This window comes from Haliotis asinina, chromosome 10 (genome assembly GCF_037392515.1).
Source record: "Haliotis asinina isolate JCU_RB_2024 chromosome 10, JCU_Hal_asi_v2, whole genome shotgun sequence".
Taxonomy (NCBI): domain Eukaryota; kingdom Metazoa; phylum Mollusca; class Gastropoda; order Lepetellida; family Haliotidae; genus Haliotis; species Haliotis asinina.
The window spans coordinates 6,117,256-6,138,803 of NC_090289.1; the positions used below are offsets into that span (position 1 = coordinate 6,117,256).

The window sequence follows — 21,548 nt, forward strand, 5'->3', positions numbered from 1 at the left end:
TCATCATTCGAATGGTTGTGAAAACAGTCACCGTTATGATGGACTCTCAGTCCAAGTAAACTTACCCTCAGTACTTTTCGTTACACTCCACTACTGAGTCTAACGAAACCTTATGGAAGGTCGCATCAGGTAACCTTTTAGACTGACCAATCAGAACACAGCTTACCAAATCGCAAAAGTGGACATTCGCAGATACCTTCTGAACTTTTTTTCTCGAAAAGATTTTTACTCGAACGATTCCGAATCCTATTTAGCGTACGCTCGCTTCCGGGTGATGCACACGGCATACGTACAACCATGACAACGGAGAGTAAAATAGTGAAAATAGTGTTTTGGATGTTATCTTGCGGAAATAATAGCTAATGGTAACCATGCCAACAGAAAGCCCAACGCGTATATACTGCAGGTCAAATAACGGTGTTATATGCGGATTTTTGTTTGTGGAGAGATCTGTGTCAGTGACCTGAATATTTTGAAAGTTTGAAAGTCCCACCGATCCCTGAATAGTAGCCGTAGTCTGATTGGTTAAATCTATTTAACCGTCTCGCGTTTCATTGGACGGCCATTTGTCGCTCAAAGGTTACCTGACGCGACCTTCTACTAGGTTTTGTTAGACTCAGTGGTGGAATGTAACGAAATACACTGAGACTAAGTTTACTTAGACTGGATGGGTTCTATATTCATTGACGTTCATTGCCGCCATATAGCTGGACTATTGCTGAGTGCGGCGTAAAACTCACTCACTCACTGACTCCAACGTCGGCCATGTTAACGACTAGGAACTTCATGTGTTGCCGGGCACCATTCGTGATCCGGAATGTTCAAGTGAGTCAATCCTAAAGGTCTTACTCAACTTTGAACGGCATTCCGACTGGAGTAAGCTTGATGTGAGAAGAAAACCCGAAGTTATGCGAGTCAAAGAGTATAAATGAAAACATTTCCTCTTTGTTTCTTATTTATTTACTCTTAACTGCTAGGAAAGCTCCAAATGTTAAATATAACGTTCAGACAATAGTAAAATTTCTTAGCAGCAAATAACTTCACCCTGTTGAGACGTGAAAATGACGCATCACAACGTCAGGCCACAACGTTGTGACAAGTTAAGGGGAACTCACACAATAACGTTGTAATAACGAAAGCATAACGTTGTGACGTTGCGTCAACGCGAAACTGTGACGCTGTGACAGCGTGAAATTGTCAGCTGGTTGTGCATATTTGACTTTTCTAGCCATGAACGTTAGTGGGAACAGGTTGAAGCTCTCGTAAAATGGCACGTGTTGTTGTTCATGGTATTTGAACTGTCACGTTAGTACCTACTGGTGTATAAAGCGTATCTTCGAATGTTCAACTGAAACATTTGTGAGAATACGCATGTATAATGTTGAGTAGTCATGGTCAAGAAGGTGCACATATATTACTTCCATGTTTGAACTATTTATTGTGGTATTGTGCCCATGGTCGCTAGTATGGTGACCTATCCTCAGGAATTGGCTATCTATAGCTCATTTTCAGTGTATTGTCCTAATTACTTTTCTCCTTTTAAAGATATCTGTTAGCTAGTTTTAACCCAGATAATCAGAGTGGTTTTACTGTCCTTGGTCGACAGGGGTTTGTATATTTCATGTCTGTATTATGAATTCAGAACTAGTTTTAGTTACGATGGCTGAAATCTTCACTCACCCACTCTCTTACTCACTGTGGTATTGTGAAGTTAATATAACCCGCTACTTTTGAGAGAGAACTTCACGTGACCTCGAAACTGACGTTCCGGAACAGGGTACGTTTAGATACATAAAGTCGAGTTTACACAACATAAGTACAATGAAACAGATGCGTGAATAAATAAAAAAATCCACATGTCATTATCAGGTGATTCAGCAACACTACGATTCATTAAACTAAAAGTAGGAGCATCATTAGCAGGTCTCCCCGTACCTGTTAACATAACTGTGTGTAAAATTGACAAATATCTCAACCTTGTTATCCACCTCGAGCTGATACCCTGTAACAGGTGCGCTTGTATTCACACGGATGACTTTTAGTTTTTTTTGTTTCAGAATGTGCATTTCCAGTTACCTGGATACTTTAAAAGCAATTAGACTGTGACAACAATTCGATGATCACAGCATCTAAACATCAGATTAACCCAGTTCTCTGCACACTGTGCTGAGGTGTGTCTAGCTACACCCCAGCAGTGTTTAGGTGGAATATTAACAGGAAAAACTGGACAAAGGTTTGCCAATATTTATAGAAATATCACAGACAACTGGCCATATACAGTGGGTACAACCTCAAAAGTGTGTCAAAGTGCCTCAACATATCTGGTGAATATAAGTACAATTTAGTTAGTTAGGGTTTCATAACTGAGCTTGGCCTTACTTCCAGAATCCGGGTAGACTAGCTATTTAGCTTACTCCAGATCCTTAAAACCCCTCTATGTGTCTACCATTAATCTTCTATCTATGATTTCCCATGTTCTACGTCTATACAAAGAGGTTGCAAGTGCAGTGATCAACATGGATTTCAAGTGTTCTCGTGTTTTATTCTTTCATCTTTGTCTGCAATTCATCCTTGTGAGTAGTAACAAGTGTTCTCGTGTTTTATTCTTTCATCTTTGTCTGCAATCCATCCCTGTGAGTAGTAACAAGTGTTTTCATGTTTTATTCTTTCATCTTTGTCTGCAATTCATCCTTGTGAGTTGTAACAGGTGTCCTGGATGAGTTTGTAGCGCGGCCCAACAAGTGGATCTAAGTTACGTTGCCCCTTGGGTCCCATATATCTAACGGTCGTTTTCTGCACTGCGTGTAAGACCACCTTACCTCGAGGAGAGCTGTGACCTACTATGCCTGGCTGCAGCAGCAATATTATAGTTGCTATCCGAGTGAAGCTAGCGTCTAGAGCATACCGCGCGGACCAGGAGGACACAGAAGGTAACGCCAGGCACACCTCGGAACCGCCCTACGTTTAAACCACAAAAATATTGGAACTCAAGGTAAGATATAATACCGCAGATGTGTATGACAATAGGTTTCTCAAGTTTGCGTGAAAAATCTTCAACCCCACCACACCCTACACTCCACACCCTCTCTCTCCTCCCACACTCTTCTCCCTCACCCCGACTTAGCTGAACCTGCATGTACACAGCACAGACATCTTCTGTGTGTACGGTGTCCTAACTGCCATCGCGTGGCGCGTTATAAAAGAACGACGGGTCGTCTACGACGCCGCATAAAAATAGACTACGTCGACATCGACGTCGTGCAGAAAGTAAAAACAAACACTCACCAGATTATAAAAGTGAGATCAAAAGATGCTACAAACCATCTAAGTTAATTGCCTTTTCACACACTTACTAAGCTTTGTTTTACGTTTTAGTCATATCTGCCCACTTACACAGCACAATAATGCGCAATTTGCAAAGTTAACCCAGATTCAGTGTGGTCTCAGATGCAAGAATTATATGACATTGTGGTATCATTAATTATGATTACCAAGATAATGATTACATCACACTTCCATGATGACTGTGACTTGAAACCTGTTTTACGTGTATGCATATATGTATTCAATACAAAAAAAACTATTTGAAAGTCTATCTTGACCTAATGTGGTCCTACAAGAAACAATTATTTGGTGATGTGGTATTATTAATCAGATATCACCACTACTCAGATTACGATCATTATACAAAGTGCACCTCATATGCAAGTCAACCTTGACCTATTGTGGTCAAACACTGAATAATTATGTGATGATGTACTATTAAATTGCCTGTTATATGTAAGTCTACCTAGACCACTATGGTCGTACATGGAACAATTATAGGGTGATGCACATTTATTAATCAGAAATTGTCAATAGTGAGATAGTGATCACTGTACATTTCCATGATGACAGTGACTTGAAACCTGTTTGTATGTATACAGGTATGTATTCGATAAGGATTATATCTATATCTAGACCTACTGTGGAATGATCATATGATGATGTACCATTATTGATCACATATTTCACCACTGAACACCTTCATGATGACGGCAATTTAAATGTTGTATGCATGTGTGTATGTTCGTATGTATGCATGTGCGTATTCAGGAAGTGTCTGATGTATGTAACATGTATCTCATGGAAATAATAACTTATATAGGCATATCACACTGTTTTGGTATGGCTATAGGCGCGTCATTTACATGAGTGTGTCAGTGGGCAATTATGACATGGTTATATATGTCAAAAGAAATGTATTCAATCACAACCTTTCACAAACACACACACACATACACACACTCACACACACACGCATGCGCTCACACACAAACACAGACACAGAGAGTATTTCAAGCAAACATGTTGCTCGAAGTGAAATCCCATTTTTTCTATATGAGGGGATGTCAAAAAGGAGTGAGCCTAATTATAACTTCGATGCTCAATGTTTGTAAAGTTTCCATTTTATTGTGATAGGAGCCATGAACAAAGCCATATCCAAAGTTTCACATATGTGGGTAATGTGACTCACGTGATATGAGTCATCACAACATATTGGGGTATAATATTTGTAAAATGATTGCAGAAAATGAAAGTGATATGTCAATTAGTACCTCTTGGATAACGGTTTGTCCTCAGATAATATTATATAAAATATGTTCAGAATGGTATGAAATGCATTCCCGTCATAACCAACAGCCAAATATCTGGAATGCTTGATGTAGATTTAGACAGGGCCTGTTTTTAAAGACACCCCCACTTTGATCTTTCACAAACATTGTGTCCAGATATTCATGCAGGCACTGTTTACAACATATTTGGAGCTGACACATGTGTGACCATTCAGCTATTTAGCTTAAACCGTTGGCATCATGTATGAATAGTGAAAACATTAGAATCAGGTATATCCTAATGATTACGTCATCTGGAAGGGGTAGTGTCTCAAAACAATCTCTTTCAGTAAACATGAAAGAAGAAGTCATTTCAAACAAGCGATTGTAGTTTCAAATGGCCTTTTTATGCACTTTAATATATGTTGGATTTTAACTGACCTCTACCTACCTCAAACACACAAAGTGTTTCTTGCATATTCTGTTTCCTGAAGTTTGTGATGCATTTATTGCAGATTTTGCGGTTTTGTGTGTGGGTACCAAGATCAAAAGTCCAAACAAAATGGGGATCGTAATGCTGGAACACAGCAAACCAATTTGTTTGAGGTTGACAGATGTCGAAAAATAAACATAAAAACAGCTGCATTTTTATCATTATCTTGGGGAGGTTCAATATTTTTTAACCTCCTTTTCTCCCCTCGTATATCCTCAACAAACACACTGCGTTACAAGCATTCGGTCCCACTTGGCTCGGGTCGTCAATAACACCTAACTAATCAAAGGTGTATCTTTAATTGAGCCTAAATCCGTAGACTAGTATTATATCTACCTACATATCACATTGTGATGCTACAAAATGCCCCATAACTGATTTGTTAAAGTGAAGCCCTAGTCTGTCCACCCTTAAAATAGCCTCAGTCAAAAGTGTTCAGTCTGTCCGGCCTGTCTTATCCCGGGCTAATGAAAGAAACTTAAACCTCACACATGTATTTTGAAATGTGTTTAAATCCATAGACCAGATTATATCTATAAGGGCCACATTGTGATATTACAAAGAAAACTGGTTAGTTAGGGTGACGCCCTGATTGGTCCGACTTGACCGGACTGTCAAAAAATACGTAAACCTCATACATATATCTTGAAGCCTCACAGATGAATCCTAGATTCTGTTTACATCCACTGAATATACTTATATCTATCTAAATACCACTTTATAGAGCGATGTGTAGTCAGTCTGACTGTGCCTAGGCTAATCAAGGGAATAGAATTGCACCATGTATCTGGCATGCGTAATTTGCCCCAATGTTAATTGTATTCAAGTAGGCTTTGTGTTTCAATCAACATATCCCATTGCACCCCACATTCTCTTAATTAGTTTGGTGGTTTCAATGTATTTGAATAGTCTACCTTTACAGTTTTTTGGAACATTGTAAGAAAATATACAATGAACACCATGTGGATGATCTGGGGAAAAAAACGAAGAAATTGACGTTTTAGATTGTGATGAAAATGTATTAAACAGAGACATAACTCTGATGGCATATCACATTCCATTAGGAGTCTTGAGCATAACTCAGAATCAGCATCCGACAGACTTGAGAATGAATATGTTACTGATTCGGTCGATGTCCTGGGAAATTTATTTGTCGATTTTTTTCAATTTAAAATTATTTTCAGGAATATTACCTGACGCTTGGCTTTTGCTTCTATACGCCTCAAATACAAAGGCAAGGTACCAGATCCGACCCTGACGCTCACAGGCAATACTTAGCTGCTTTGGGAAACTTTTCGCCATCATTCTCAGTAAACAATATTTTGAACTCAGCCCTGGGATTTAGAAACAGTTACTGTACAACTGATAATATCATTGTCTTGGTTATCATCATTCAGATTTGTAAACGAGGTAAGAGAAAATTACATTGCTTTTATTGATTTCTCAAAAGCCTTCGACGGTTTAAGGCATAAAGTACTAAATGGGTGATGTTAAGGGTAAATTTGTCCAGTTACTCCAAAATGCACATGCAAATATATGGCCATGTGTGTCTATAAACGGTGCCGTATCACAGTAATTTCCTTGCGTGCTAGTTCTGTTACTTTGTGTCTTCATCAATGATCTTAAAGCAATGCTAATGAAATACGAATGTAAGGTTGTTACAATTGGCGATACGAACAATTTACATGTGCATTTATGTATTGTTTCTTAACCCTTCTCTATGCAGACGACAGGGTACTACATTCTGATTTTGATACTGAACTTCAGCAAACGTTAGAGTCCTATAGAAACTATTGCAATGCCTTGAAAGTGGATGTCAACCTGAATAAAATACAGTTCTTATCTTTTGAAGCCGTCCGTCCAAAAACTGTACATAGTTTATGTATTTATTTGGAAAACACCGAACTTGAGATCGTAGATAATTCCACATACTTAGATGGTATATTCAGCAGAAACAGGAACTCCAGGTCAGCAATTAATTTTTTATCAGAGGTTCTAAAACCATGTTCTGTCTTTGAAAGAAACCTAGAAAGTATAATATTCCTCTGGATTGTTTACTGAAGGCTTTGTCACCGATATCATTATATGGCTGAGCCTACGAAATTATGAATATAATTGTGAAGCATCCATTCCCAATTCCTTTGGATTAGACATTGAAACTCCAAGTTTATGGTTTATGGGGACTTAAGTAGGATGCCCTCACTGAGTTATGCAGCCCAACGGGTAGCTAGTTTCTGCCGTTAACTCTGTAAACCTGGACCTCCTCCAAGCTTGCTAACTTGGAATCTGTATCTATTAATGAACACAATGTCTTTACAAACAATGTATGGCAAATACTTAACCTCTCTGGCCTATCCTATGTATTTCGTGACCAACTAAGTGTTTCAGGCCAACGGCTAACAGACTCTACAAGATCAGTTCTGTCAAAACTTCGTCGACAGAAGCCCCAAAGAGTTCTTGACAAATTCTTGAAAATATTTCTTCATTTGATAGCTATAGTCTCCTGCCTAAACATATATGTTTATCTCTCCTGAAATACAGAGCTTGTAACCATAACCTGCCTGTCGGGGTTGGCCGTTGGATAACCATAGAGAGAGAAGTTAGGACATGTAAACTGTGTGTGTCGCTGTAGCCGATGAAGTTCACTTCCTATTTAAATGTGAGGCTTTTTATGAATGCAGATCCATGTTGTCATGGTGTGACATGTCATGGTTATATGAACTGAGTTTACAAAGGTATTAAAACACACTCTTTGACAGCCGTGGGCATAAATCTGATTTATTCAACACAGGATCAGGGGAAGATTGGTTTCACCGTGAGAGCATTATCACAACGTGGCGATGCGGTAAACCGTTTCAGATCCTGTTTCAGCTTCAACCGTTTCAATCCTGTTTTCCCAAACACACATACAGAAAATGAAAGTATTAAATAGAGTGGAGGGAGAACTCTTTTCAGCATTAAATCAAGTGTCTCACCTCGCCTTCTCTAAATGTATCCCTATAAACCTCGGGTAAAAAGTTGGGTAGTGATGATCTGTTCCAAGCCATCTATTATGCAAATGACTACAGTATTTGTTGACAAAAGGTTGGTGAAATATATCGGACGTACAGGTATTAGCAGGCGTCCCTCAAAGATCACTATTAGAAACCCTAATATTCATGATATATATTGATGATATTGTAGATGATATTGATAGTAATATTAGACATTTCACAGATGACATGTTTCAACAATGACCTTCATAAATTTCAAATTGGGCCAAAATATGGAAGGTTTCATTCAATCCTAACAAAATGAAATAAATACAGTTTATTAGAAAACTAAAACATGAAACCTGGTCTACAATGAACGTTGTGAAAATTCAAGACAATAACAGAAAATTAAAAGCATCTAGACCTGACCCATCAAAATAACTGTTACTGTTCACATAAAGAACAGTTATAAAGAACTATTGATTAACTGCTTAAGAAGTTTGAAACATCGACTATCGCGTAAATGTTTAGAAGGTATTTATAAATCTTTCATCTTACCTATTTTGTTATTATTACGGTCACAAGGGGGACAGCTGTACCTAAGAACAGTCCATTTTACTACTACAGGAACAATATCAAGAACACTGACTTTCTTGGGTGGTATTTGTTTGGATATAGAAATAAAAACATTTTCGGGTCGACAGAAATGTTTGTAGAGAGTTTAGACGTAACCTTGGTCGGTCTCGTTCAGATGCCGATAACCCCTAAATATAGATAGACGTCGCCCGTCTAGAACACCATACATCTAGGACTGCTTAGATTAAACTATCTCTTACGCCCTGAATATGGATACATATTTATGACAACACTAACTCCATTTAGACTGAAAAGGAGTCACAGTCAGATATTCAGATTCTGAACCTGAGAAAATCTAGACCTGCCTCATCCAGAGACAGAAAGAGTTGAGCGAAATCGGAAATATTGATGTTCAAGGCCTGTGAAACTACGTGCTGGGGTCTTATCACCTTAATAGTAAAGCCTCTTTTACATGGACGCAATTTACTTACGTAAGCAATTTAAATACACTGACATAACCAAATGTAAATTTACATCATGTTCACATGTTGTTTTCGCCAGGTATAAGTAAACATAATCTCGTGATTAGAATAACTGAATTGTCTTCATTTGAGACAATGTGTTTGAGGAAACTGCTCATGCATAAACGGAGGAGAGATTTCCTATACTGTCAGTAAGGGTTTAGCAGTTATGGATTTGTCAGTATGAGAGAGAAGTATGGAGTAGAGAACGATCTCGCCACTGATCGTCTCAAACCATGACACTGGTCTTTGATAAAGCCTCATGGATAGAGAACACTCGGGTGAATAGAGGCATTTCTGTTCTTTGCAAAGAACTACTGTCATGTTTCCCCGCAATGGATATTCATGTAACCTCTGAAACCAGTGGACACTGCAGTCTATTTGCTTGCTTCCTCTGCAGAGCATAGAACTACTGCTAATCTCTTTGGGGTAGAAGATTCCACAGTTCACAACTGCAATGCCTGCAATACGATGTTCGAAAACGTGCTAACAAAATATGTGAAGTTTCAAGAAGGAGATGACCTGAGACATGTGAGTCAGGCCTTTGAAGAGAAAGTAAATGTGCACAAAACAGGTTGAAGACTTGAAAGTAATAAAATAACTTTCCTGAATCATCAAAAGAGACATCTGATTGTTCAGTAGATATTTGTTGTATACAGGTGTGAATAGTCCTACAATGACTCTATCAAACACCTGTGTGACTTCATTTCACAGAGGGCAATGACCTTGAGCTGACCTCACGGTCATGTTCGTATTTTCAGATCAGGTGCATAGCAACCGGAAGACATCATGGAATAAGATAGATGAACTGGTTCCATCCGGTTTCCTTTATAAAAACCCTTCATTTCAGATCATGCATCAATTTTATCCCTGAATACACAGGCGACATCCAGGGTCTCTCTCACGGTTGTGGATGGAAGCCGTTCACAGTGATATTCTGAGGAAGAACCACTCTTGTCTTGTGCAAGCTATACAGCATGTCGCAAACTGGTAGTGTTTGAAGTCCTTACCATATTTATGAAGGCCGAGACTATTGAGACATCCCAAGTTTACACCCTCCTCTGTACTGGAGGAATGAGAAGAGATACGAGCCATGACATTGCTGAGAATAGAGACTCCCAAGTGACAAGTCACTGACTGGTCTACAGGGTCATCATTGTCATATAAACTTGGGCAATTGCGTATTTGTTCCAAGATGTGGAATGGAGAACTGGGAATTCACGTTGCAGCAAGTCAGGAACACTGTACAGTTTGAGACGAACCCAACAGTTAGTGAAACTGACCATGAAGATGTTAGTAGTATCATTCTCTGGGATAAATTCAGTGTCATGATGATGCAGTCCACGAGAGGGTAGCATCTAGACCTTGGCAATGCCAAAATACCAATCCTAGGATTTGAAATTCCTGGTTATCATTTGAGGATGCCAAAGTGCATGCTGACCATATTTGTTGACAAAAGGGTACAAGGGTGAAATCATAACAAAGAATGTCCTCATCAACCCCTGCCTCATGAAATAACTTGCAAGCATTGGTACGTCCACCGAAAACGAATCTCTTCGTTCCTGAAGATCTAAGGTGGACACAAACATTTTTAGTTCAGGTTTAGTTTTCAGTTTTTGCCTGAACTGATGTTCCCACATGATTACTAACTTGTAACCCTTCTCTTTGATAGATGCGTTTCTCTTCATGCTTAAACCATACAGCTCACTTACTGACTGCTTGGTGTGAGGCAGTCATGTGTTGTGCCTGTCATGAGGATAACGTGTTGGACATCCATGACAGAGACAACCATCAAACTGGTAGACAGTGTTGCTGTCCCTGAGATCAGATATTCCCCTTCATTCAATACGTGTTGAATGTGATTGTGTTGGGTGCGGATCAACATTTCCAGCCACTGTATGGAGATCCGACTATATTGATCCTAGTGTATCCATCTCCAGGGACCTTGGCAATGGGGCTAGGAAGGCTCTCTTTCGCATGAATGACAGCCCCCACATTCTGTAGTCAACCACTGACCAGGTCTTGATGTTCATGCACTTTGGCAGGCAGCCACGAAGAGTCACAATTCCTTGCCAAAGTAATTTAACATGAGTGTATTCAGTCAAGAAGTACAATAGTAATGTGCTCTGTAAGGTTTGAACATCGGACCGACAATAGGCTTCCATTTCTTGAGCAAAGTTAATGATGTTGTCCTTTTGTTCTGCATGCCACTTCTGCCTTATGTAGACATGCTGTTCACCCCACAGAAAGAAGCCTCTACATACTGCTGATTGGCAGAACTGTTGAGATGATAAGGGAAATGGCCTTTCTTTAGCTCTTCCAGACGAAACATCTTGGGAAGATTGGCCAGGTTAGAGCCGAAGAAAGACAAACTCTCCAACATTCGAATGTTCAGATCACGGGGGATATGCATGTACATGAGTTTGGATCCATTGTACACCATGTTGTCAGGAAGCATACTATTTTGGATGAGATATTCCAGAGGAAAGTATCGTCCCTTCCTAATCCTTGAAATTGTAAGCATACACCCAAAAAAATTGAGCTTTTGTGGAAAGCCATTTACAGAATAGTGTCGTTGTGTATGGGCCTTTTAACTTGACATGTGCTTGACCATGGAGGCATCTTGAAACAACTGAATGTCTTATGCTTATTACGTACAAATTAATCTAGGCCAGATTCACTGTCCATCTTGCTATGAAAGTAACGTTACGCTCTCTCTCTCTCTCTCTCTCTCTCTCTCTCTGTCTGTCTCTCTCCCTCTCTCCTTTCTCTCTCTCTCTTTTAATGTTTATTTAGGACAATACAACTTTTGATTTTTGGCATAAAGATTCTTACGGGGCCTTTTTCAACAGCTAATTGCAAATGGCAGACGAGTCGGCTACCAACGTGAGAAATTTCTACAATGAGACGTCTGTCAAACTGTCGTTCACATGTGCTGTCAACGACCAGGACTTCACCCCAGCCATCCAAGAAATCGTCTCCAAACTACATCCCGAGACTATGAAAAGGTAAAATTGAATCATATGACAAGTTGTTATGACTGATTAGGACAAAATAGCATAGCATAGCATAGCATAGCATAGCATAGCATAGCATAGCATAGCATAGCATAGCATAGCATAGCATAGCATAGCATAGCATAACATAGTACAGTATACTATGGTATAGTGTGGTATGGTGTAGTATAGTATAGTACGCTCGTATTGTATAATATGTCAGTAACAACTTTGTAATACTCCAGAAACGTATTGATGACCTATATTTGAGGAATGTGTCGCCTGTTACGTTATCTCAGGACCATGTGGTTGTATGTGGTTTCACGAACCGCACTGTCTGATAAACAATCTGACATGTAGTACAAATTGTCGAGTCTGAGGGACATATCACATATTATGTCTATTCCCTTCATCATTGTTACAGTAATACATATCATGACATCTGTATCTTTTCTTTCTTCGCCTCTTCACCAGCCTAAGTAATATTAAGCTCAGTATTATTCGTGACACTGTTTATACTGAGTCCAACAAACCCAAACGATGTCGGCTTGTGGAAATATTTACTTTAGCTAATAGTAAGCATGTCTTCACAACTCTCTGAGCGTATACACTACAAGTCAAATAGCTGTGTTTTATGCGGATTTTCGTTGTTGAGAGTGGGGAAGTAGCAGTGGTTAAATACGCCCTGCCGTGTCGCATTCAAAAGGACGATTATACGTCGCTCAAAGGTTAGCAGACGCGACCTTGTGCTAGGGTAGTGACGACGTATAATGAGACTTGACTGATCCCAAAAACTTCCGCCCTATCACATGTCTAAATACTCAATACAAATTATTCACAGGGTGTTTGACAAACCTCGTGTCATCTTACTGCTCTTCCAATGAGATAATTTACAGAGAGCAGAAGGGGGCGAGAAAGGGATGTTGGGGGTGCAAGGATCAACTTCTTGTACAGAAAATGATTTTGGAAGAGGCAAAGACATACCACCGCAACCTCTCCATGTGCTGGATAGACTACAAAAAAGCATATGACTCTGTCCCTCACGAATGGATTCTGAAGTCTCTTCAGTGTATTGACCTCCCTGAGCGACTACTTGATTTACTCAAGTCTTTAATGAGTTGCTGGTCGACTCAGCTTGAGATGCACTCGCAAGGAGAGGTGCAGACTTCAGAATCTATCCCAATCAGAAGGGGAATTTTCCAGGGGGACTCCTTCAGTCCTTTGCTTTTTTGTCTTTCTCTAAATCATTTGAGTTTTTTGCTCAACAGGGAGGAAGGGTACCATCCCGGGCCTCCTCAGCACAGATCCCCAACACCTCTTACTCATCTCCTCTATATGGATGACATCGAGCTCCTTGCCAAAGGAGATACCAATTTGAAAGAACAGGTTCTCCTTGTCGAGTCCTTCTCTAATGATATTGGCATGGCATTTGGACTCGACAAATGTAATACTCTTCATCTGAAACGTGGCAAGGTAACTAATGATGGATCGGTCCAGTTACAAGGGGGAGGAGTTATTGAGCATCTTGTGGAAGATCAGGCCTACACGTATCTTGGAATGCAAGTTCGAGACAAGCTCCAGAATGCCCAGATTCAAGATAAACTTCGGGCCGAGTATAAATCTCGTTTAAAGAAAATCTGGAGTTCAGAGCTAAATGCTCGAAACAAGGTCAAAGCCACCAATACTTTTGCTGTGTCAGTCCTCTCCTATTCCTTTGGAGTAGTTGATTGGACAAAACAAGACATCCAGGGTCTTGACCGCCTGACCAGAAGGATCATGTCTGATAACAGAGCACACCACCCTCGTTCCTCTCTTAATCGTTTATACATGCCAATCAATTCGGGAGGACGGGGTTTGATTAATGTGGAAGCTCTTCATGGTAGAATTCTATTGTGTACTTTTGCACATCTTTATTTATCAGATGATTCTCTGGTGATGCACGTCAAGACTCATGATGAAAGCAAGGAATTCCACAGTTATTTTAAGCGTGCTTAGGTTGTTGGACACAATCTGAAATTGGAAGTTGATTTTGTTGATGGTGATGTACTGCTGGACGGTACAGTGATGGGAGTAAACCAGGTGAAGTCCTTCACCAAGTCTGCCCAGAGTCGGTCCTTTGTGGAGAAGCTGTCTGAGAAGCCATTGCATCGTGTGTATATGCAGAGCGTGGAACAGAACAGCAATCCAACCGACTCCTTCGCCTGGATAAAGTCGGCTGGTCTTAAATGTGAAACTGAGGGCTTCCTTTTTGCTGCTCAGGACCAGTCACTTCCCACCCGCAATCGCCAGAATGTGATTCTTAAAGAAAATATTAATATGAAGTGTCGTCTTTGCAATCAATTTACAGAGACTGTCCAACACATTGTCAGTGGATGCCCTTCCTTGGCACAAACAGCATATCTTAAAAGACATGATGGCATGGCTCACTGCTTTTATTATCGTCTCCGCCATGCCTGTGGCTTTGACTCCGAGGTCCATCCATGGTACGACCCTGAGCATGTCCAGGGCATCCTGGAAAATGACAGCTACAAACTTCTCTGGAATAGGCCAATATACAGCCTGAGACGAATTTCAGCCAACAAACCTGATCTTGTCCTTTTTGATAAAGCCAATGAAATTATTTATATCAAAGAATTTTCTGTCCCTTTTGACAGCAATGTGACTGGCAAGATTCAGGAAAAGCATGATAAATATGCGGACCTCGCCTTTGAAATGTCTCGACTGCATCCCAAGTACACTGTCGTCAGGCTCCCCATTGTTCTCGGTGCCCTTGGTTTGGTACCTGCTGATCTCTTGGCGCAGATCAGAAGAGTGCCCGGGTTCTCCACCGGGAGCACAGCCCTTCTGACAATCTGGGTAATGCAGAAGGCTGCAGTGTTGGGGAGCCTCCATATTCTCCGGAAAGTTCTTGGTGGGTTCGACTAGGCAGTGTTTCCTGGGAGAAGTCCCATTCGCTGTCTGGGCTGCGTGTAGAGGGGGCGAGGGCCATGAGCTGATGATGAGCTTGACCAGCCTGACTGTGCCAGGATCACCCAAACCCTCTCTGCTGCATTTCATTTCTAATCTGTAAAAAATAACAATAATAACAAATGATCTGTGTGTTTCGTTTGAAATCATAACCACGATTGTTGATACTGATCTCTGAACCTTACCTTCCGGGTAGCACTTCCCATAGTCAGAGACCATCATGACGTCCACATTTTCTCCCACATTAACTTGCTTACGCAAACCAATGACGTCGGCTTCAGGTGTTCCAAGCTCCCCGATAGCCCGAAGTCGACTTCTCATGTTTGAAGTTCAGTCACACCTCGTGGCTCGAATTATCTTGCAGGTACTATGGCTCAGGATTCGTCTTTCCTGGGCACCTTGACGGCCTGAATATCTTGGACATAGGCTGTGGATCCGGAAGCCTCGTTTTCATTCTGAGCAAACTGGTTGGTCCAACTGGGCACGTGGTTGGTGTGGACTTCGCCGATAATTTGGTTGGTGCTCCATTGGGAACATTTCACAAACCTCGAATGATTTCACTTAACATAAGCACTTAAACTTACTGTTTACACGAACGAAAATAGGGCCACTTATGGGACAAGTCGGACACCAGACACCAATTGGAGCATTAGACACCAAGTGGACAATAGACGCTAGGTGGGGCACTAGACACCAAGAAGGGTACTACACAGCAAGTGGGTTACTAAATACCAAGTGATGCACTAGACCCCAACTGAACCAAGTGGTTCGCTAGACTCCAAGTGTGGCACTAGACACCAAGTGGGACTCTAGACACCAAGTGGGACAGAAAACACGAAATTGTTGGTGCCTCTTCATCCCCTCACAGAACTCAGTCCTGTAATTTACGACCCACCTGTTCCAGATAGCGGAGGGCAAGGCGAGGGAGGACTACCATCGTCAAGCCTGGGGATACGAGAAGGCCAACACTGAGTTCTTCAATGGAAATGCCGAAAATCTTGCAAATCTCAAAGACAAAACGTTCGACGTAATAGTGTGAGTATCCAGTAAGTCAGCGGCAGTCGTAGTGAATGTAATTGATATTGTAGTAGAAGAAGCAAGAGAAGTTGAGAAGGAAGTAGAAAAATGGTAAGGAGTAGAAGTATTTGTATTTGTATCAGTACTGTCGAATACAACGAACATATAAACTCTGCTGATGCGATCACTACCAGATATTTGCAGTTGATTCACAGAGACTCCATACAATTCATCATGATATACCTGCACTGTGTGTTTGTCTTTCATCCAGTTCGAATGGTGTCTTTTGCCTGACATCGGACAAGGACAAAGTATTTGCTGAAGCATACAGACTGTTGAAGGTAATGAGAGAGAGAGAGAGAGAGAGAGAGAGAGAGAGAGAGAGAGAGAGAGAGAGAGAGAGAGAGAGAGAGAGAGAGAGAGAGAGAGAGAGAGAGAGAGAGAGAGAGAGAGAGAGAGAGAGAGAGAGATTATTTTATTACAATTATTGTCATGTCACTCCAAATTCATGTCAAGTTTTCATCTCCAATTTTTCACCAAACCACCTTTTTCCTGCTGACGTGTCCGGGAGTGAGTGGTATTTGGTCACATGTTTCTTTAACTATTTCGTCTTCTTAGTGTGACTGGATGATCATCTTTAATAACATTATCTTGTACGCTTGTGCAGGATGGAGGAGAGTTGTACTTGAGCGACGTTTACGCGAACAAAAGCGCACCGGCTGAGTTGAAGGACGACGTAACATGCTATGGTACGACACGTGCCTTCTGTGTGATCCACTTAGACCATTATCGTATAGCCAACAAAAAGTATTCTTTTAATGACCAGTAATGCGATGAGTTACTGCACATGAGTAACTGTAAGATGGGATAATGGATAGAGCATGCGCATGTGGAGTCACAGGTCAGTGGTTTGAATCCAGGCCAGTAGATATAAGTTACCCACTCTCTTTAGGAGTGAAAATTGGAGTATCATTTAGAATTACTGCTATTATAGTTGGTATGTATGTAGTACACATGCAGTTAGTCACCAACCATCTATTACCACCTCTGTTTTATTTCTCCTTGCGGATTCAGATGTAAGAGTTACCGCTAAAAAGCAATAACATTCTGTCTATAACATCAGATGCACATTCCCAGGCCAAAATGTAGTAACTAGGAATGATTATTACAGCATTGCTTGTGGAATGTAAAAGGTTGTATAAGGTTGGTTTAGGGAGTACCATTTGGAAACCGATAGCATTCCAGACATTTCATTCTATACACATTTCACTTCCCAGTCCAAATGCAGTAACCAGGAGTTATTGTTTACAGTACTCTTCGTGGAATGTAAGTCACTGTCAGAAAACAACGACATTCCATTCTGCTCCTTGAGGAATCTGTTGCTCCTCAGGAATTTGAGGAGTCGTAGGAGCTCCCATAGGAAAACCATAGCATTCCAGACATTCCATTCTGTCCGCAGCTCGGTAACTTATATCTACTCAGGCCTGCGTACAAAATCAATAGACATTAAACCATTGTACTCGATTGTACCCTAGGCGCTTGACTAGGCATAAAACAGGTACTGACCTGCTCAGCTTTCAGGGACTATCTGAGTGCAGTCTAGTACAAGCTTCTGCAAACGTACCTTAACCACGACGTTAAACCCCGTTTCACAACTACAACACTTGTGCTTTCCGTTGACAGTATTCGGACTGACCAGCTCCCAGCTTGTGAAAGAGTTCCACGAATCAGCCCAGAAAGCTGGCTTCACCACCCCTGTACTCACTGGAGTGGGACCTGTCTACCTCAGCCCCAGCTATCAGGAGAAGCTACGTCAGTACACTGCGCCTTCTATCGAAGAGTGCACATTTTAGTATCATTTTAGAGACTGTAGATTCTTGCAAGTACTCATTCACTGGCCTGCTTATGGCCTCTACCGAAATTTCATATTAGAATACATACTTGATACTCTTTATTCATCTTCCTTATTCATGAAGGTTGCTGATAATCTAGTGGATACTTTCATGAACTATCAAGTATCGTTGCATGTATAAAATCAGTATTCGCCTCAAGGTGTTTTAGGATCTTGTTGTAAGTGCTTTCCTCGTGGTTCACACCGATGTCTCTATCTAATGTAAGGCGCACACCATAAATAAAACGCCAATGTTACCTAGGTTGTTAAGAAAGAATCGTGGACCTGCCTATTGAATCACTTTCGAGAAAAAAAACCCAATATAACCGAACTGAGTAAAAGCTAATTTCAGGAGCTCTAAAATAAGGAACTCACTTTATCATTGCTTTGCATGCATTTACAGGCGGAAGCAGATACTGTTGTGCCCGGACCCGGATGTTCCGCCTGCCACCTAGCGGCAAGAGAGGCCCTGCAAAGGTTACTTACACAGGCGGGGAAGAAGAATTGAAGTGGGATATAAATTTGACATTTAAGGTTTGAATTCAACTTCAGCAGCTGTTATCAATGTTAGTTTGAGGAATGCAATATTGTGTGTTTCAAACGGACAAGGCAATGGTTGTGACGAAACCATCTTGATTAATCGAAGTGTGTTACCAAACAAATGCCAAATAATTTAAATTAAATATAACTGTTTCATTTCACAGTCGGGGGTACCAGTTCCCGTGGACGGGGAACTAGCTTCCATCTTGTCCAGCAGCCGTTACGGGAGTTTCTTTGACTTTGCCGACAGTGATGACACAACGGTCAATACGAGGGTAAGCTGCTGGAAGTAATGCTGGAGTATACGAGCACCGTTATTGGTTACCGAATTTCACCAAATAAATAAAACGGAAAACTACAAAAACAAAAAGTACATGCTATGCTATACGCTGTATTGTTTATTTTGTGCTTTTCAACTAAAAAGACACTTTATACTTAGGTAAGGTTACAGACAATTGATACTTAGGTAAGGTTACAGACTGACAATTGATACTTAGGTAAGGTTACAGACAGACAACTGATGCTGAGGAAAGGTTACAGACAGACAATTGATGCTGGGTTAAGGTTACAGACAGGCACTTGATACTTAGGTTAGGTTACAGACAGACACTTGATACTAAGGAAAGGTTACAGGCAGACCCTTGGCACTTTGGTACGGTTACAGACAGACACTTGACGCTTAAGTAAGGTTACTTCACGGGTATATCAACAAGGGTATCTTATCCCAATGTAGGCTAAACGCTAAATTCAACTTAAAGTCTGAGTGACCCTACGAAATATATGGAAACAACAAAACAACACTTTCTATGAATGTAGATGTAGTCAGGTGTTCTTGCAATGGAGGGTTCTATACCGAGTAAATATACTCGACTTGAGCTGTATACATTACAAGGAATATGTGAAACCAGGGATTTCACGTAATCCCTAAAAGCGTCAGTAATATTACCCATTCTGACCTGTGTCTGATGCTCTGCCGATGATGGCAGTAAAGGAACTGCTTGACCTGGACATGTAGGTGTACGTACATCTGTTGTGATATATTCCAGGGACAGTGTCCATTTGACTTCCTCGATCAGCTGACTGCCCAGGGCGTTACACTGCCATACGTTTACAAGGTAGAGTGACCAAGCGACAGTCACCATGTCACTATAATGTCGTGTCTGATGCTGCAGACGTGGCTTTCGGGATCCTCGGCCTCAACATACTCATCGACTCCTTGTTGGAGAAGACACCTCACTGAATGTCTCTTACATTTATCATTTCCTTCCCATCAATTCTCATGTAGCCTTAACACATAATCAGACCGATGTTTGTTGTGTATCAGTATTAATATGCATGTAAATGTACTTGAATTAATGCGTGGCCTCAGTGTGATTCGAGGTAGTCATCAGCCTGGTTATTTGCCTTTCACACTACGGCCTATTCACTCTGCCACACACAAAAGGCAAAACAAGGAAACAGGTCCAGCTAAGGTCTGACATTAAACATGGTTCTAGATCCATTTAGATTATGTCCTTTTTTTGTATATATACATTTTAACTAAGTTTTCTGGCAATGAAAGTTCGTCTAATCATGGTGGACCAAATTGATGCCATCCTCTCCTCTAAAACGATCTGGCGCCCAACTGTTTTACAACAACCTACGCCGTTTGGCCCCCATCGAAGCCAGTGAATAACACGCTACATAAACCGTTATTACATATATACAGCATACGTTAAATGATTGCTAAATCTATTCAGTTGTCAAGGTAGGTTTTTATACCGTTTTTATACCATCAGAGTCCACACTATAAACTATGGTTGTTGTAGTTGCTGTTAGTCTAGTGGTCCGTTTTCAATGAACACAGTCCATTTTCAGGTATTGCATTGCCTTGAATTATCTAACATGAAACCTTACCCTGGACAATACTGAAAATTAAGGTGACAGCGTTATGCCAGAGTAGGAAATGACGGTGTTCCCGTGCTGGCGTTGAACGTTTGGTCATATCAAACAGAGGTCAAAACACCTTAACTGTGGAAAACGAAAAATCGTAATAATAATATAAATAATAAGATACAGATATTGTTGGCGTTCCAAAGTTATCAAGGTTGGAAGAGGTTCACTTGCCGCAACGATGACCCACGCTTCCATGTATTAAATCGCGAGTTTGGGGAATTGTCTCGCTTGGCAAGAGGTATGACTATACCAACCCAAACACAACACAACACCTGAGTAAAACAAACAGGGAGTTTAATACCCGCAATCCCAGGATCATGGGCTACATGATCATTAGAAAATGGCATGGGTACAATTATTATAGTGATCAATCAGCTTTCAAAAACATAAACATCATACGTAGATTCGTTATACATACTACACGACACACATTCAAAAGTATACAGCGCTATGTCATTGTTAAATACTCTACCAATCAAGCCAGAAGGCGTTTACACTATCTACATTGTACACAGTTACAAAACAGCAAGTATTCACACGTAATGCAATAGATAAAATTTACTAGACAGCCACCCCCTGATTTGTGACTGCCATTCGTACTTTATACCTATTCCAGCTATCGCAGATAATCTTACGATAAAACTTACGATAATGCTGTTATTGTGACCTTCAGATTATGTCATATAGACAGTCGTAAAGACAGATACATGCATTGTACCTTGGCTCTGTTAGCTTTAAGATAAAGTCCGATACTCGTTATCACTGTGACCCTCGACAGGCTTAACATTGAGGATCGTGGTCAGTTGGTCTGTAAATTTCCAGTTTTCAATAAAACATAACGTTATAAAATATTGGTAAAACTTTGCTCAATTTTCCCGTGCTAATGGTATCCCCCTGTTCTCTTAAAATTTCGTCCGAAATTTATGAACAAAGCAACATCAAAACATTTGTATTGTCCATCATGAGGTTCTGAGTAACCGATTCACTTGACCAGATCGTATGTTTACCCTGTGACATGCATTAACGCAATACAGCTTTTCAACTG

General features: G+C 40.7%; 1 protein-coding gene across 1 annotated transcript; it reads left to right on the plus strand.

The window, feature by feature from the left end:
• Window positions 1–2,777: 2,777 nt before the first annotated feature.
• On the plus strand, window positions 2,778–20,069 carry LOC137299160 (arsenite methyltransferase-like). Its single transcript, XM_067831713.1, has 10 exons — window positions 2,778–2,992; window positions 12,010–12,165; window positions 15,485–15,635; window positions 16,025–16,155; window positions 16,409–16,478; window positions 16,805–16,886; window positions 17,821–17,949; window positions 18,432–18,562; window positions 18,733–18,843; window positions 19,615–20,069. Exons 2-10 carry the CDS (start codon window positions 12,020–12,022, stop codon window positions 19,690–19,692), a joined length of 1,029 nt encoding a protein of 342 aa, XP_067687814.1. The 5' UTR covers window positions 2,778–2,992; window positions 12,010–12,019; the 3' UTR covers window positions 19,693–20,069.
• Window positions 20,070–21,548: the final 1,479 nt, after the last annotated feature.